Below are 19,115 nucleotides of genomic sequence, written 5' to 3'. Positions count from 1 at the left end.
GAGAGGAGGAAGGAAAAAATTCAGCAGTTTGATAGCTGATATCAAGAAAAAAAGAAATGTTTACTTTTTGCACTCATTTTTACAGGTTATGAACAGTGATCATTACCTAACATGTACTGTCTGTGGTACACTGCAAGCCCTGTGGCTCTCACAATTTATAATCAATAATCCTTATGGTATTATAGACATGGGCTGTGTGTTGCAAAATGATTTTCTTTACTCCATGAAAATGTATGAGGGTTCTTAAGCCATTTCGTAGATCTTCAATATCTTATATTTTATCTTCCCTTTTAAATCACCATTAATTTTATTAGATGTTAAAAGAGTTGAAATTTGAAACCCATTTTGATCCATGGTATTTTGTGTACCAAGTATAACATTTACATATAGGCTCATATTACTATTTTCGGGGTCCTGTAACACCCTTTAAAGTGCACTTTATCCTTTTTTGTAGAAACTAAAAATATAATAATTAGGTAAATTTTCAAGTGTTTTTGGCAGACCACCAAAATTATCTTTGCAAAGCAGAAGCAGAACTATTAAAAAAATGGAACTGTTGAGAACAGTAACTTCAGACATAGGCCAGTTGAATACTTGTATATTTATTGTAGCCTGCTTGTAGATACAACAGATATAGATATCATTATAGAATGATCGAGCCCATTTCCCTTCGCTTACCAAGGTTTTCAGTCACTGCAGGTACTGCAAAAAGCTCATATATATAGAATTTTTAATTACCTGGAACTAGTAGTGTAATACTGTACCAGATTTGCCTTGACTAGGCAAATCATTCCCATCCATTACTGTGGTTTTATGCTACAGTGGAAGCCAGAAAAGTATCTACATAATTGCTAGTTTTTTATTTTGTTATTCAGAATACTTCATATGTTTGTATTGAAGAATTGTTTGCTAAGTCTTTGTTTCTTTACTACAAATGACATTCCCATAGTCACAATACCATCCAGTCATATAGATTAAGTAGACATATACTAAGCTAACCTAGATAAGCCTAAGCTGACCTGGTTGACCTATCTAGTCTAAGTTGGCCTGGCTACCCCAGGCTAACCAAACCCAGTATAACATAGCTCTGCTGAATCCTTATGAAAATACCATTTGCTCTCTTTGCAAGGAATTAAAAGATTGGGATGGCTTGGTCATGTCACTCATGATGATCAAAAAGAAAAATCAGAATATTCTGGAAAAAGTATCTGTGTAAGAGCTATGACTTGGACCATCGATGGACAGTCTCTTGTTTGTCACTTTTTCATAAGTTGTGATTCAACAGAGATCTTTCACATTCACAATTGATCCCTGATCCCCTTTACCTGCTGAGAGCAACGAGATTCGCTGAACAGCAGCACCAATATGCAGCAAATGTGCCTTGTTGTTGAACTTCTCAGTTCCAGAGGTCCTTTATTCCTCACACCGTTGGACTGTGGAGCAGCCTCCCAGGGGATGTTGTGCAATTGGAACTTCGGAAGTTCAAGTGAAGATGCAGTGTATTACTACTCGAATACTATTCTCCTTGCATTTTAATACTTTTTATTATTTATTTATTTTTTTTTAATAAGTGGGATCTCCTCTTTATGTATTTCCCTTTACTACCTCTTACTTCTTCCAAAGGAAGATCAAAGCCCCTGTAGGCTTGTTCCAGATAAATAGGCTTCATCTTCTGAATAATAATAATAATAATGATAATAATAATAAAAATAATAATAATAATAATAATAATAATAATAATAATAATAATAATATACTTTGGGTATAGGCCCTCTTTCAAACATGTTTTGTTGAATATGATGGCAGTCTTGGTTGCATTAATCTTGTAGATTATTCGTTCAACTCTTCTAATTAGTCTTTTTTCTTCTTCAGCAACAGAATTAAGTAAAGTGCCAAAGTTCATTGCAGGGATTTTTATTTATAAAAATATCCAGATGTCGATGGTTAATGGAAATTCTGAGGGTGGGGTCCAAAAACGAGTGCAGGGGTCGTCAGTGCTTCTTGGATCGTAGGTATCGCGACATGTTTTGGAAGGCCTTCTTCCTTCTTCAGGCAGGAGCTGGATGAAGTAGTAGGACTCTGGTCACGCTTGTTTATATCAGCGGTGGGCGAGGGGTGCTGGTCACGGTCTGCTTTTTGATTGGCAGAGAGAGCGCTGATTTTTGATTGGCCAAGAGAGCGCTGACGTCACTGGGCATGGTATTCTCCCATTGGTTGGCGGTTTCTCAGTCTTAATCTCAGAGCATAGAGGTTGTTCTGTGATGGAAGATGTCTAAAGGGTTGACTGTGTATGGATCTTCGATATGAAGTCTTTGTAGACTATTTAGAATTAGATTGTTTAATTCAAAAATTTTCAGCTTGTTATCTGATATGAGGGATTGTGGTATCTTCCTGGGAAATGCAGCCAGGCTGTTGTGCTTGTAGTTCCTTGGTTCATCTTTATGCTTCTTGAATATTATTGTCATACTGTATTTTCCAGTTTCCAATCTTTTGCTGCTTTTTTTTTCCCTCTTCCAATTGAGGAACAGTTTTTTCTAATTTTATTATAACCTTTTAGGTGGAATCCAACCAGATGTGGGAACTAAGTATTTTAATTTTTAAATTTTAATTTTTACTTTATTTCTGTGGTTTCTTTTCTGTGTTTTTTTTTTACACCAGTATGTTAAATATATTATTGTTTCCTTACTGCTATCTACCGGACTTGTTTTCTCATTCTTTTAAGGAAGAAGCAGGTTTCCTTGAGTCTTTCATGGAAAGTATTTTAACATTGTAAACCCCAGTTGACTTAAGGCCCTATCAGTCTCTCACACTGGATACTAGCTGGATACTAAGCTGGATTGGAGGCTGCAAGATTCAATTGATCTTGCTCAGTATATTTAACCAGGAAGCTGGCATTTTCAGGTGGTGACTTACTGTTCCTTCAGTGTCCTGCCTTTGCCACAGACTTTGCAAGTGTTTGGGATGTGGTAGAGGTTAACAGCCTCAGATTCCAATTCCTTCAGAACAGTGCCAGTTAACAGCCTCAGATTCCAATTCCTTCAGAACAGTGCCAGTCTTATTCCATGAGTCTCCATATAAAAAGTGAAATTGTTCCGACACAATATACAAACCATCGGTCCTTTACATTAGGAATTACGGTGAAGCTGTTGACCTTAAGTAATTCCCAATGTAAAGGACTTCAGGTTTGTATAGTTAGGAAAAATACAGTTTACTTTAAAAAATTGTGATGTTTGTATTCTCGTAGGACCTGATTGCAAATTGAAGATATTTTGCATTTTTCCTAAGTATAAAAACCTTAAGTCTTTTGTCAAAATCCCATCTGTAACCATCCCTGCATTCATCTGTGTAGCCAAAAGATAAAGTAATGAGGTTACAATAGGTGAGGATGTGGTCCCTCTGCTCACCTACCTGACATCATTGCTGGTTTGTTACCAAGCCTCAAGAACTGAACCAGCTGTTGCCAAAAGATATCAATGTAAAAAACTACATGTATGTCTAAGAAAAATTTGAATTGATCTTGAATTTGCAGTATTCCTCATATCCAATTGCAGTGAAAGGTCATATTTTCTTGGTTGTCTGCTTCCTTGTTCCAACTCCCAAAATTCAAACTGGAGTTTACTGGAAGGTTTTCTGTCCCTTTCTTTCACTTTATGGGGCATAGATATTTTGTTAACTTGTACTTCTTGTGCTGCCAGTGGTTCTTTCTGCTTACTATTTGTGAACTGATGTTATCAGCCACTCATCTCCCTCCTCCCAAGTTGTTATATAGGTTAAAGTAAAAGTAATGGATTTTTTACGAGGTGTGTTAAAAAAATATCTGACCTTTATTCATAAAAAATATTTATGTTTAGATATAATAATGTTACACTAATCTCCTTCAGAGTAGTATTTAGATACAATAATCTTACACTAATCTTCAAAGTAGTCCCCTTGGGCTGCCACATACTTCTCCCAACAGCTCTGCCACTGCCAGAAGCAGCGCTGGACCGCCTGTTTTGAGATGGCGCCCAGCTGGTCCGTCACATTCTGCATGATGCCTTCTCTGGACTGAAATCTGGTCTCTTTCAGGGACATTTTCAGATTGGGGAAAAGACTGAAGTCACACGGAGCCATGTTGGGAGAGTCGGGAGCCTGATGAGGCGCAGGTGTGATGTGTTTAACCAGGAAACTCTGTATCAAATGTGAAGAATGGGCAGGTGCGTTATCATGTTAGAGCTGCCAATTGCCCGCTGCCCACTCATGATATTAGGAGGACGAACGGGCCCTGAAAAATATCATTAGGGACAACGTCGCCCCCACTGACAGCAGCAAGAAGATCCAACTGGTTATCTTCTACAGGAGCAAGCAGACATGCAGTCTAGTGATGAAGAACAACCCTGCCCCTCCCCAAGATCCCATGAAGAGGACGAATGTCATATAACGATACACGTGCCCTTTCCAAGGATGCCCCAGAACTTACATCAGCATGACTTTCATGCGCCTCTCCAAACGGATCTCCTGCTATGCCCAGGAGGGAACCATCTTTAATCACCGTAAGACTGCCCACAACCAGAGGACCCACCACAGCGACATTGTAGGACATTTTGAAATTATTGACAGCGCCCTGGACCTTCGTCTTCTTCACATCCTGGAGGCGCTGCACATAGGGAAGGAAAAACCGAGCCTTAATGTAACTCAGGAGACCTTCCTTCTCCCTACAGCCATCAGGAAAGCTGAGAACAACCAGGCAAGACCCACATCCCAACCTATGCCCCTTGAGGATGACCTCCAGAGCACTGAGGGTGATCGCCTAGTGAGGTCTCACCCCGAGGACAACCTGCAAGATCGCCCCACGCACCCACCTACAACTCAAAGACGCCCTGACGTTGAGGACAACTTTAACCCTCGCCCCAAGGACACCCTTCCAACACCTGAGGAGGGCAGAGACGCTGACCTTCACCTTGAGAACGATCGGTTAACCCGCCTTCCTTGAGAAATTGCACCATTGCCGATCAGCAGTAGGCTTAGATCAAGGAGAAGACAGCCAATCAGGAGCCGCCTTTCCAAGAACATCACAGCCAGATAGCCAATGAAAATGAAGCGACTAACTCCACAATCCAACAGACACGGATAAAAGATGAAAAATCCATGCATTACAGCCATTGCATCCTGCCATCCTGTCCTGAATGATGCCCTAATGAGAAGGGCGAAACTAGTCAACACCCCACGAGAACTACCTCCTACATATTATTATTATTATTATTATTATTATTATTATTATTTTTTATTATTATTATTTTTTTTTTTTTTTTTTTATGAAAAGAGACCAGATTTCAGTCCAGAGAAGACATCATGCAGAATGTGATGGACCAGCTGCATGCCATCTCAAAAGAGGCATTCCAGTGCTGCTCCCAACAGTGTCAGAACCGTTGGAAGGAGTGTAACAGCCTAAGGTGATTACTTTGAAGGAGATTAATGTAAGGTTGTTGTATCTGATATGAGTATTTTTTATGAATAAATGTTGGATATTTTTTAAACACCTTGCATAACCCTTTACTTTTAGATCTGATGGCCCAGTTTTCTACCCTCCTTTTGATTTTACACAGCCTTCCAGTTTTCTATAGGACACTGGAAGGACCAAATATGCATCTGCTGACCTACTGGGAGTTAAAAGATAGTGCTGCTTACTTGTTTTAGACTGGGTGTCTGGGACTTAATGAAGATGCATTAATTATAGCAAATGGGTTTGTGTAGGAGAAACTGATTTTCTACTATGAAGTGTGTAAGGCTTCATCTTTTAATAATTGTCCACATTGTGTTAGCTGGTGTGGTCATTGAAGTTTTGAACAAGGAAGTTAACCCTTAAACGCCAACTGGACGTATCGTAAGTCGACTAAAATTGTCTGTTGGGTGACGAGCGGATGTACCATACGTCGACTACAAAAAATTTTAACCTTCGGTCAACTTTGACTCAACCAAAATGGTTGAAAAATGCAATTGTAAGCTAAAACTCTTACATTCTAGTAATATTCAATCATTTACCTCAATTTTGCAACAAATTGAAAGTCTCTAGCACAATATTTTGATTTATGGTGAATTTTTTAAAAAACTTTTTCCTTATGTCCGTGCAGTAACTCTGCCGAAAATTTCAGAAATTCTTTCGTCACTGTCATAATGTTTGCACCATTTTATATTAGTCGTTACATAAAGTTTTATATATGAAAATGTGCACAATTTCATGTAAAATACAATAAAAAACAACCCATGGTTGTAGCTTTTATCAGTTTGGAAATATTTTCATATAAATCACGATAAGTGCCAAAATTTCATCCTTTGGTCAACTTTGACTTGAGCGAAATGTTTGAAAAACGCAATTGCAAGCTAAAACTCTTACATTCTAGTAATATTCAATCATTTACCTTCATTTTGCAACAAATTGGAAGTCTCTAGCACAATATTTTGATTTATGGTGAATTTTGAAAAAACTTTTTCCTTACTTCCGCTCATGATAACTCGGCGAACATCTCAGAAATTCTTTCATCACTGTCGTAATGTTTGCACCGTTTTATATTAGTCGTTACATAAAGTTTTATATATGAAAATGTGCACAATTTCATGTAGAATACAACAAAAAATAACTCATGGTTGTAGCTTCTATGAGTTTTGAAATATTTTCATATAAATCACAATGTGCCAAAATTTCAACCTTCGGTCAACTTTAACTCGACTGAAATGGTCGAAAAACGCAATCATAAGCTAAAACTCTTACATTCTAGTAATATTCAATCATTTACCTTCATTTTGCAACAAATTGGAAGTCTCTAGCACAATATTTCGATTTATGGTGAATTTTTGAAAATAACTTTTTCCTTACGTCCGCGCGGTAACTCGGCCGAACATCTCAGAAATTCTTTTGTCACTTTGTCATAATGTTTGCACCGTTTTATATTAGTCGTTACATAAAGTTTTATATATGAAAATGTGTGCAATTTCATGTAGAATACAACAAAAAATAACTCATGGTTATAGCATTTATCAGTTTTGAAATATTTTCATATAAATCACGATAAATAGAAAAAATTCGACCTTTGGTCTACTTTAACTCGACCGAAATGGTAAAAAACTGCAATTGCAAGCTAAAACACTTACAGTCAAGTAATATTCAATCAGTTACCTTCATTTTGCAACAAACGGGAAGTCTCTAGCACAATATTTCGATTTATGGTGAATTTTTGAAAAAAACTTTTTTTATGTCTGCGTGTTACGAATTCATGCATCATTTTGTGATAATATTTTCTCTGTGTTGCTTTGATCGTTTTACAATTTGTTATATACCAAAATCATCGCAATTTAGTGTACAATACAAAGAAAAAAATAACTCAATAGCTTTAACCGTTTTGCTTACAGCGCGATTTGTATACAATTATATATGAAATTTTTTTTTTGCGCTCATATATTTCAGTATTTATATATGATAATATTTTTTTTAATTTCTGATGGTTGCATACTAAACTTCAGGCAGTGTAAAAAAAGGAGCCAAAAATGAACTCTTAATCTTAAAAACTAAGTGTGCTGTGATTTTTTAAAAAACTTTTTTCCGCAGCGCTGACTCCCAGCGCCGCCGGCATATGGCAGACACTTTCGTAAATAGAGGCTCGGCGTTTAAGGGTTAACATGGGGTGGTGGGTATCCTAGCACTTGCCTGGCTGAAGCTCCATTTTTTATTTGGCTGTTGTAAAGTCCACATCACTGATCTGCAGTGCAAGTTGTTCCTTCACAATATACAAACCTTTTGGTCTTTATACAGGAATTACCTTTAGTGAAGCAGAAAACTGGCCATTAAACTTTTAACAAGGTGCTATGGTAGCTAACTACCGAATGACTTGGTGGGGGTCCCGCCTACCCAGTCGGCAGAGCACCACTTTACCTTCAGCCGTGGTATAATGAGGTTCTGCTGCTTCACTGCCCTTTGCCCTGCTGCCATTGTTTTTGCTGTGAACATCGCTTCTTTTCCCGGTGGGATTGTGCCTTTTTGTGTTTTTCCTTGTGTCTATGTGTTTGTGTGTTTGCTATGGACAAGCAAACCCATAAATCATCTGAGCCATCTGAGTGGAAGACGGTACTAATGAGAAAATGCCCTGGTACCACGGAGAAGGCTTGCAGCCATTACTGTTTAGCCCTTGATGTTGACCCTCATACCCTTTGCACATCGTGCAGGGGTATGGATGTAATCCTGATTCTGTGTGTGAGGAGTGCCATGACTGGACTCCAGAGCATTGGACGAAGTATTTGCTGAGGAGGAAGTATCAGAAGAAGCTCCCCAAGTTGTCATCTGAGGGTAACACACCCCCAATGACTCCCTTGGTGGCTAACACTTCAGTTAGTTCCCTACCGCCAACAAAACTTTCCCGCTTTGATACTTCTCCTTTGGGAGAAGTTTCCCCTTCGTTGTCTTTGCTTGTTTCGTCGGGCAGAGATCGTCATTGGGGTACTGGAAGCCAGAACGACCTCCCTTTGGTGGCCTCCATTCGCTCAGTTGGGGGGAGGAATCCCCTTCAGTGCAAATGGAGACTACCCCCTCTGACCGAACTTTGTTTCCAGGTGTGGAGGAGGAGGAACTCCAGGACACCTGGCAGTCCCTTGGCCTCCAAGGAGTTCCCCCTATGAGGGGCATCCTTAGTCACCTGTGAGCTGCTCACGCCTGCTCTCCCTCCAGTGATTCACTTTGCCACAACAGTCACCACTTCGACTGTCACTGTGACTGGCCACCAGTTATCTAATACCCCTAAGAGTGTCTACGCACCCAATTTTGACAACTCCAGCAGTAGTCCACAAGACCCATGCCCTTGCTGTGTTCACCATGGTGCCCATCCCTACTCCCCAGGAATCTGTGCCGGAGTCTTCCTCCAACCTCGGGGAGCAGATCCTCCATGCCCTTTCAAAGAAGGCAAAGAAGTCGATGTCCAAGAAGAGGTCCAGGAAGGTTTTATCGTCGTCTTCATCATCATCTTCGTCTGTTGCCACCTCCTCCCCTCCCTCTTCCAAAGCCCACAAGAGGAGGAAGAAAGAGATCACTTCTCTCACCCAGAAGAAGGCCCATACCATTTCTTCCGAAGGGGTGTCTCCCTCCCCGAGAGAGACATGGGGATCTCTCTCTCCCCACAAGAGAGAGACAGGAATCTCTCTTTCCCCAAGAGAGAGACAGGAATCTCTCTCTCCCCAAGAGAGACACAGGGATCTCTCGCTGGCTTTCCCCAGTTTTTGGACTTGGGGTGCCATCTCACGTGTCTCTTCGAGACCCATCAACTTGGGAGCCGAGGGTGGTCGAACCCCAAGCACCTGGCACTTCTGCTCGGAGCTCTGTCTCCAAGCGTAGTGCTCTGCCTACCTCTACTCGAGTCTCTTTGGACACTTGAGCAGAGGGGTCTTCCGTGGAACTTTCACGTACCACAGAAGCTTTGAGGCAAGTGTAATTCAAGGTGTCTGGGTTTACCTCAACCAGCAGCGTGGAGTCAGCTCCATGTTCTGGTTCAGGCACGCGAGAGAGGACGGGGTCCAAGCAGCCAGGTGCTTCCCTCTACCCCTCGAGGGTCTGCTCACTGGGAGTAGTGTCTAGGAGGTCCTCCTTACAGTTGTCTCCCTGCCAGCAGGCTTCAGCCTCAGAGATGATTGGAGTACATTGAGAGGACGGGGCAAGCTCACGCCTGAGAGTATTCAACCGCTCTCCCTAGGCTGGCCCCCGTTCACATTCGTGCGAGCGGGCTTGCTCGTCTTTCGAGAGCCTTCTAGTAAGTTCTCGTGAGCCTCTGCCCTCTCCTCGGGACAGCCCCCCTCCACATTTGCACTAGAGGAGGGACTCTTCTAGACATGTGAAGTCATCACCACCACGGGTTGGTGATCACCCTCAGCCTGCCTCTCCTCCCGGGATCGTCGGTTCCGACAGGACAGGTAAGGGTACTCACTCCCTCTCTCCTGCCCCCTTGACTTCCTGGGGATATACTAGGAACCACGAGGTGGACAGGAGGACCAGTGATTGGGACTCTACATCCTTTCACAGCCCTACTGCAAGGACTTACAAAGCGGGCAAGGTTCTCGGACCTACCCTCTCTTATGCTCAAGTGGGTGAGCAGGGAGCCGGGAGTTCTGGTGAGGTTCTCCCACCTGCAGGGAGAGTATCGAGAGAGGACTGTGGCTTGGAAGGATTCAAGGTCCTCTGCCCCAAGACGCAGATTCTCTCAAGGTACAGAGGACCCCTTCAGAGATTGTCAAGTTGATTTGTCGACACAGCAATCTCAGGGAATGGACCTTGGCTATGTCTGTCGACTGCCCTTCCGGCCTTGAAGGTTACTGGGGTCCCAAGAAGGAACCCAGAGCCTCTCTAGGCTTTCCTTGGTCCTTGCTTGCTGAGGGTGTACTGGATCAGGTTAACACTCTTGTCTCTGGGAAAGAGTTCCTTTCAAGCCAAGCTACTCCCCCTGCCTCTGCTTCGCCAGAAGAAATATTGTACACCTTTGACAGAACCTCTGCTGATGAAACGGGTTGACCCGGCCTTGGTTCACCTAGCTCCGGGTCTCTTGCTGCAGCATCATGGGACGGAAGACGTATTCTTTACGCAACAGGAAGAAGCGAGCCTGGAAGCCACTTACATGGCAGCCCTCCAGGCAGTCTCCTGGCTGGACATGTGGTCCTTCACAGTGTCCAAGGTTGCAGCCTCCAGGGTGTCCATCAACCCCTCAGAGGACTCAACCTTTGGGAGGCTGTGCCAATCTGATGGTAGGGCTATCACCTACCTGGCCCACCAGACGGCAAACCTGTGGGCCAACTTAGTGCTTAAGAGGAGGGATGCTGTCCTAACTCAAGTCACAGAGTACGTCAGCCCGGAGTCAGCTTTGGCTCTGCAGAATGGACTGGCGCTGGGTTCTGCCTCTCTCTTCTCTCGAGAAGAGGTAGACGCTGCAGTGGACAAGCATCATGTTGAGGATAACGACTGACTTGTCCACCAGGTAGTGATGAAGCATGTCACTGTGGCCTGACCCTCTGGTCTGGATAGCAGTTCTTCAGGCCCTAAGAAGTCCCAGGATTTGAAGGGCGCTCGAGGAACCACCCAGTCTTCTTCTGTCCAGTAAAGGGAAGGGAGACAAGGGAAAGAAGAAGGGAGGAAAACGCTAGGGTCGGTGTTCCTCTCCACAAGCTGCCATTGTTGGGGGTTGCCTGTCGAGCCATTGGACAACATAGCAGTGACATGGATCCGAGACCTGGGTAGTAGATGTCCTTTTGGGAGGGATATCTACTTCTCTTCGAGTCTTGACCACCCCTCACTGACTCTCTTGTCTGCTTCCCTCCTACATGCTCAGCTTGCTTGAGCTGAAGGATCCCACTCTCCATGAGGAGGTTGCAGCGATGCTGAGAAAATGTGCTGTAGAAGTCGTGACAGATCAGTCCCCAGGCTTTTACAGCCAAATCTTTCTTGTGGAGAAAGAATCAGGGGTGGTGGCGTCCAGTCATCAATATCTCTCTTCCCTGAACCGATTTGTTTGCCAGACTCGGTTCAAGATGGAAACAACTTGCTCAGCGCTCGCTTCCATCAGGGAGAACGGCACAATGCTTATGGTGGACTTGGACACATATTTCCAAATACCCATCCATCAGTCCTCTTGCAAATACCTTCGCTTTGTCCTCGAGGGAATGGTGTTCCAGTTCAGGGCACTTTGTTTCAGGCTCTCGACTGCTCCCCAAGTTGTTCATGCAAGTGTTCACCCTTGTGTCAGCTTGGACCCATTTACGCGGGATATGTTTGTTGAGGTATCTTGACAATTGCCTAGTTTTGAAAAAGTCTCGTCTGCAGTTGCTCCAAGACAGGGATCGCCTTTTTGAGTTTTGCCACGACCTGGGGTTGTGATAAATCTTGAGAAGTCCGATGTTACACCAAAGTAGAGGATAAATTACCTGAGCATGTTGATAGATATGGCAGCAGAAAGAGTCTACCCCTCGAACTCTTGTATCAGCAGATTCAGGAAGGCAGCGCAAAAGTTCCTACCCCAGCAGGAACAACCAGCACACCGGTGGCAGGTCATTCTCAGTCACCTGTCGTCCTTGGAGGAGCTGGTCCCTCAAGGGTGGCTTCACCTTTGTTCTCTCCATTAGAGAATGAAGGAGTTCTTGTCTCCGGCATGGGATCTAACATCATTTCCCATCCCTCTCTTGCGGAAGGTGAGACAGGACTTAGCAGGGTGGCTGGACAACAGGAACCTCATAATAGGAGTGTCCTTGCACACTCCCCCTCCCAAGATACTTCTGTTCTCAGGTGCTTCGACCAATGGATGGGGTGCACACCTGGAGGAGTTGCTGATTTCAGGTGTGTGGAACTGAGATGATAGGCACCTTCGCATCAATATCCTAGAAATCAAGGCTTCCTTCTTGGCCCTCCAAGAGTTTCAGAGTGTTGGGACACTCGGTGGTGTTGATGAGCAGCAACACAGTAGTGGGATATGCCAACAAGCAAGGAGGCCTAGTGTCTCTTTCACTGCACCAGCTGATAATCAGTACTGCCCACTCGGTAGAGATGTCACCCAGATACATTCCAGGCAAGAGGAATGTAGTGGCAGACAAGCTCAGTTGCCACGGTCAAGTGATGGGGACAGAGTGGTTCCTTCACATGAACATTGTTGAAAGGCTATTCAATCTTTGGGGGCTCCCATCAAACAACCTGTTTGCCACCCAGCACAACAGGAAGCACCAGGTGTTTTGCTCCATTGTCCCCAACCCATGGGATGCAGCAGAGGATGCCATACAACACCCATGGGACAACCTGGATGCTTACGCCTCTCCTCCGTTCTTCCTGCTCCATCCAGTGATCAACAGGGTGATGGTGACCAGGAACCTTGGAATGACCCTAATGGCTCCCAAATGGCTACATACAATGCATGGTATCCGGACCTGCTAGCTCTTTTTGTCGAGGCACCAAGAGAGATTCCCCCCCTGGCACAACCTGCTGTGTCAGCCGCACATGGAACGGATCCACCAGTCCATGGAGTTGCTTGCACTTCACGGCCGGTGACTATCCAGCATCTCTTGCGAGCAGAAGGCAACAGAGATGTCTGGGTACCTGCAACATTCCTCTGCCACATTCTACCAGGGGAAATGGGCTGTCTTCTGTGGTTGTTGTCTTAGACAGGGTCTCTCTCCTGCCGGAGCTACTATTCAGCAGATAGCAGATTTCCTCGTCTTCCTTTGCCAAGAGAAGCTCCTCTCTGTCTCAGCTTTTAAGGGCTATAGGCAGTCTTGGGCCTAGTCCTGTGTTGGGAGCCTGACTCGTGCACTGTACGAGCCCTTATGAGAGTCATCAGACAGGGATCTGATCCTCAAGACCGTTTTCTTGCTTGCCCTGGCATCAGCGAAGAGATTAGGTGAACTGCATGGACTTTCCTTCATAGCGAAGATCCAGATTCCATCGGTCCCTGCCGCCAGATTTGAGTCCTTTACAATCCCCTCCCTGGAGAACTTTGTAGGTGATGATCCAGATGAGATGCTACTGTGCCCTGTTAGGGTGCTGTGGTGCTATCTGAAGAGAGCTCGCCATCTCTGGCCTTAGTGTCGATGACTCTTCATTGGCACTGGCTCGACCAAGAAGGAGGTGTCCAGGAACACTGTCTCTCTCTGGCTTCATGAGACAATCAAACAATTGTATGTACTCTGCGCCAGGCGAGGAGGACTCCAGTACATCCTGGGTGAGAACTCACAGGGTCAGTTATTGGTCCGTCCATTGGGTTCAGGAAGAACCTGTCGGTTCCTCAGGTTCTGAAGGTTGGGGTGTGGTTGCGCCAGACCACTTTCACTTCCTTCTACCTTCTGGATATTGCCCACTAGTCCCTGGACACATTTTCCTTGGGTCGGTCCTGTGGTGGCTGCTTAACAAGTTATGTAGCTCATCTGGCTCCTCTAAGAGGACAGATAGCATCTCACCTAAGGTGTATGGTTGTGGAAGAGAGAGTGTGTGTGTGTGAGTGACTGGTCCTCCTCCCTTCCCTCTTTCCCTCAGCCTTACCCTCCTCTGCGGGCAGAGGGTAGGTTATCAAGCCGTTGCGATGCTGGAATGGGCCATGATGCAGGTGAGTTTTCTATAACCAAGTATAATAACCATTATATAATCTATTTGATGTATAGAAGCAACCCTTCCCTCTCTCTAGCAAGGGAGAGAGGGACAGGCAGTGCAAACCTATTGCTTATACATGGCCTTTCCATTGTCTCCGACACAAGATTCAACCTAGCCTTTTTCTCAAATGATGCTGCTTTTATATCCATTTATTCGAAAAAGTACCCAGAAGTCTGACAATTGAACATATATTTCTTATACTTCGTTCATTGGTCAAAGGGACGGTCCTCTTCCTTGCTCTCTCGACCAGGAAGAAGACCTAGGTTTGGCGAACTACCAGTCATTTCAGAGACTTTACTCAGGTTCCTTCCTCCAAGAAGTAAGTCTTTCCATATAAAGATCGAAAGGTTTGTATATTGTGTAGGAACAAATGACAGATTTTAAAAGTAATTTGTATTTTTCCTAACTTTACAAACCTGAGGTCTTTATAGTTTAATGCCCACTTCATGCCATCCTTCAAGCTGACACCAAGCTTATACCTGGGCCGAATGTAAAGTGACTCTGCTGACCGGGTGGGCTGGACTCCCACCCGGTTGTTTGGTAGTTAACTACCATACCATCTTGTTAAAAGTTTAATGGCCGGTTTCCAGCTTTGCTGAAGGTAATTCCTACATAAAGACCTCAGGTTTGTATAGTTAGGCAAAATACAAATTACTTTTAAAATTTGTCATTTTTTGCTGTCGCTGAAGCTTTCTTTTGGTGATATCCTGTATTTACTAATTTTTATATTTTGAATTATTTGACTTTATTGATGGCCTGGTTGTGGGCATGAATGTAGCTTATTCATGTTTCACCATGACACTGACCCATGCTAATATCATGCTCTTCAGAACAACATGGTGAGGAGTGTCATTGTTGGTTGTTGTCTCAGTGGTTGAAGCACAGCAACAAATGGAAGAACCAATAGGATGTCATACTTTGTCAGGAGGTACTGCAGAGGGCTCTTCAGTCTCCATCCATTTTGGTGCTGTGACTCCTACTGTTGGTTCTGTTTCTAAATGGTATCTCCTTACTGGACATTGAGGAGGAACTGGTATGATCAGATGGATGTTCCTAATTCTCCTTCTTCCTGCAGTGTTCGTTGTTGATGACAGCAAACATTCATTGTTTGCTTGCCATTTACCTCCTAGCCACCACCACAGCCTTTGGTTCTCCAGACTCTCCAAAGCTCACCAATAAAATTACCATCGGTCTTGGTATATGCTGCTGTTAGTACTGTCATGGTACTGTTCTGTGAACAGCACTATAACTGTGTTGCTGTAATCCCTGATACTGCTTGTCAGTTTTGGAGGTTATCCCTTAATATTAATGACAGCTGTTCCTATTGCTCTGGCTGTTTTGTAATTACTGGGTCTACCCAGAAGCTCCTCTGCTTATTTCCTTGACATTGGATGTGGTTACTCTATAGTGTGGATGCCATTACTTGGTGACCAATTCCCAGTACATGGTGATGGCCCAGCTATGAGTATACCATTAACTTCCCATGGTGCCACAGGGTACCACCCACCTGTGCTGTGTTTGGGAGTGGTCTCCAAGTAGGTTGAGTCCCTGACAGGCTGAGTCCCCAGCTGTATGGAAGAGACATACAAGGTAACAACTTGGAAAAATAGTTATGCTTCTTCCTTTGCCTACCCAAGTTTGTCATCTGGTTCCTCTTCCACCTCCTCGAGAATCATCTTGATCCCCAAATTGTGGTAGAGATAGGAAGAAGGCCCCTAAGTTTTCTCCCCATGAAAAATTCCAAAGTACTGTACTTTAGGTACCACCGAGAAGTGGGGAGACAGAAGTCTCTCCCATTCATGGAACATGTGATGAGGAAGGGCAAGGAATTGCATGTCAGAAAAGCACTTGGTATGAAAATAGCAAACTAAGACCAGTAGGATGTCCAAGAAAATCATGGGAAATGGCAAAGATGAAGACTTAGATCAAATGGGAACTCTGGAAGACAGTGCAAAAGATAAAATCTCTTGGAAAAATGCTAGTGGTGGTGATTTTTTAAAACTGTGGTAGTTAAGACAACAGATGGCATTAACCTGTACCAGCCTTATTGTAATCGTGGACAACCTCTGTTCTCTAAGCCAAGCCTTATGTGCTTGTCATATCTGCAGTCCTTCTCTATAGAATCATTGCATGTGACTCGTTTATTTGCATAGAAACTGCAGTTTTTCCCTTGGTGCAGGATGTTTTGAATGTGAACCACAACTGACAAATCCTTGCCACCCATTAGTCTTACTTAGCCTGTTATTGTTGCCAAGAAATCTAATTTACCTGTATATCATTAGGTACATTACTGTTTTGACCCTCATTAGAGTGACACTGTCTCCATGAACATGCCTAAACATAAAGTACCTTGTTACATGAATCAGCTGACACAGCATGTATGTGTTTAATCCATTTAATTTTCATGTATTCCCTACTTTTGAATTTTAATATCAGAGTTTTGATACAAGTTTTGTGTTGTAATATGAAGTTCCATACTGTTCCATTGAGGTCTGAGTCTTATCCACTTCCTTGTATTTTCAATGTTCTCTGTCTTCAGCCAGAAATGGAAATTTTGAGTCCTGACTTTTTATGTATTTTTTATTATAACTAGCAGCAGTCAAAGCTTTCAAGCTTGCTTCTTCAGGTACTATTCAGGGCAACATAATTGATCCAAGTTCCTCTTGTAACTTATGTACTGTAGCACAGTACAGTAGTAGTATTGGCCTCTTTATTTTATCTGATATCCCAGCCAGTTGTTACCAGTTACCCATTGGCCTGGACTTACAGCTGTTTGCAGTGATGTATGTGTATCTTACCACACATCAAGTAATAGCTGGCTTTGAGTTATTACTGGTACATATCTGTGGTAAGAGTTCCTTTTATGGTGTAAAGTGCACTTAAATTAAGGGTTATCTACACCTGAATAGTACATATGCATTGTATTCAATAGGTTTTCCTCCTGTATGCTTACTTCCTACCATAAGCCATGCAATGCATCCTCCCTAGAAGTTATGAGTGCTCAGTATTTTTATTTCTTTCATTTGTGTGATTTTTTAATTCTGTTTTGATGATGAGTTACTTATCAGTTTTGTTCAGCAGACTGGAAGTTTGTGGTTCATTGTTGTAATCAAATGTTGTAACATTTTTTTTCAGTTAATGTGGCTATTAAATGCCTTTATAATGTGTAGTGCTAGGATGATATCATAGCATCATTACATTTGTAGATTAATTGTCTTATATATCCATTCATCAACAACTGGCAATAACTTCGAAGTATTCCTATATAATTACTTTTAATTCATTGTGTGTGCACTTAATTCTTCTTAAAATATTTGAGCTCTTATTCTGTTCTTGAATTCCATGAATATACTAAATAGACCAGATCAGATGTGCTTTATATGGATATGTCCCATTCTCTTTCTGGATCAGTATAACTTGCGATTACTTTTATTATGGATTGATTTACTACATACCGTTTTTAATCAGGATATATCATAGATATGAATGAGTAATCTGTATAGTTTTTGGTACTACTTACACTGCTTATGGGATGCTCCATAGGGGTTTTAATGGCCCATTCCAACCCCAGCTGCTTTGCTTAGTGAGTTTACATTTCAGTTCTCTTTGGTCTCTTCTTATATAGCAGACGAACTTCTTGAACTTTCCCTCCAATTTTCATCTCTCTTATTACCTAAAAACAAATCCTCATGACCAGATCTGTAGTCTTAAATATTACACCATTGTTCAGTTAAACTACTTAATGAAAATGGGAATGATGCATAAGAAAAAATAAATAGTAGGTATTTACAGTGTTTCATTAATTGATAATTTTTTGCCAACTGGCAGTGATGGGTACTAGATACTTTCAAGTGTTTCATATACTTGAAAAGCAAAGAACCTTTGCTGTGTAGGTAAAAATTTCAGAAATTTTTGGAATTTGTAACTTTCAGTTTAACTTAGTAGTAACAATTGTATTGTTAATTTCTTCTCCAGTGCATATATATTTTTACCATTGACACTAAATTTTGTGAAATGTCCTAAAGATGACTGATAGTAAAAGGTTAATGAAGTATAGTATGTCTGTTTTATAATAAAGGTTTTTAAATTTTTGTATGTATCTGGTAAATAGTAATTTATGTAAGTACAAGGTTAATAATAGAGCAAACTTCTTTTTTTCAGAGGAAGACCCAGATGGAAGGCGTAAGAGGCGTTTGTAGTATGTAACAATGTGAACTCTTTGAAGATTTTATTGTGGATTTCTTACTTTTAAAAATATATATTGCCAGAAGTGAAGAGCAGTTTTTATATGAAAGAAGATTGGTGCATTGTGAGTGAAATATTAATGTATGAAGTTTTCAGTGACATTTTATACTTGCACATGTGCAGAATAAACCAGTATGATTCAGGATCATGTTTTACTTCTTCAGTAAGTCAAAAGATATAGCGGTAGGTGTTTCTACAAGCCGTTAGCAGTATTTTCTTGAAAACAGTAAAGTCACTCAATTTTACAAGCTGAAGAAGCATCTTGTGTTCTTACACTACCCTGTATAATTTTTTTTCATAATGTATACCTGTTGTGAACTCTACTGGTTACAGTTACCAGACCTATGTAAATACAATAGCTTCACCCAGTAAAATTTAAACTTCTCAGTTCGCTAACAATTGGGATGCATTTTCCACTTAAAAGTTTTAAGTCCCAAATAAGGAATAATAAACTTGCCTTTCACACTAGATTTCAAACCAACACAAGAAGGAAGAGTGATTGAATGCTGTAATCACCTTGCTTCCACAGAGGGTCAGAATTTATGTCATACAAGTTAAAACTAGATTTATATTACTTGGGCTTAAGTATCGTAGACTTTCCTCAACCTGGTAGTATAATATTAAGGTTTTTTGTCATTGTGTTGAATTATAGGAAATCTGGTTATCTTTTCTAGTTGATGAAAATACTGTTCAAGAGCCACAGGCAGAGTACTCTTAACAAATTGATTCACTAACATTT

General features: G+C 42.2%; 1 protein-coding gene across 16 annotated transcripts in view; it reads left to right on the top strand.

Annotated features, from left to right (window-relative positions):
- Positions 1–18,519, top strand: part of LOC136829499 (nucleoporin p58/p45-like) — a 116,286-nt gene extending 97,767 nt beyond the window's left edge. For all 16 annotated transcript variants that reach the window (XR_010850414.1, XR_010850406.1, XR_010850413.1 and 13 more), the window contains one exon: positions 18,293–18,519. Coding sequence is in view for 10 of the 16 variants with exons in the window: in XM_067088317.1 (XP_066944418.1) it covers positions 18,293–18,330 (38 nt within the window). In the remaining 6 variants the exon portion in view is untranslated. The remainder of the gene's footprint in view (positions 1–18,292) is intronic.
- Positions 18,520–19,115: the final 596 nt, after the last annotated feature.

This window comes from Macrobrachium rosenbergii, chromosome 4 (assembly GCF_040412425.1).
Source record: "Macrobrachium rosenbergii isolate ZJJX-2024 chromosome 4, ASM4041242v1, whole genome shotgun sequence".
In the NCBI taxonomy this organism is placed as follows: domain Eukaryota; kingdom Metazoa; phylum Arthropoda; class Malacostraca; order Decapoda; family Palaemonidae; genus Macrobrachium; species Macrobrachium rosenbergii.
The sequence above is the reverse complement of the archived record's forward strand: the minus strand, read 5'-3'. Positions and strand labels throughout refer to the sequence as shown.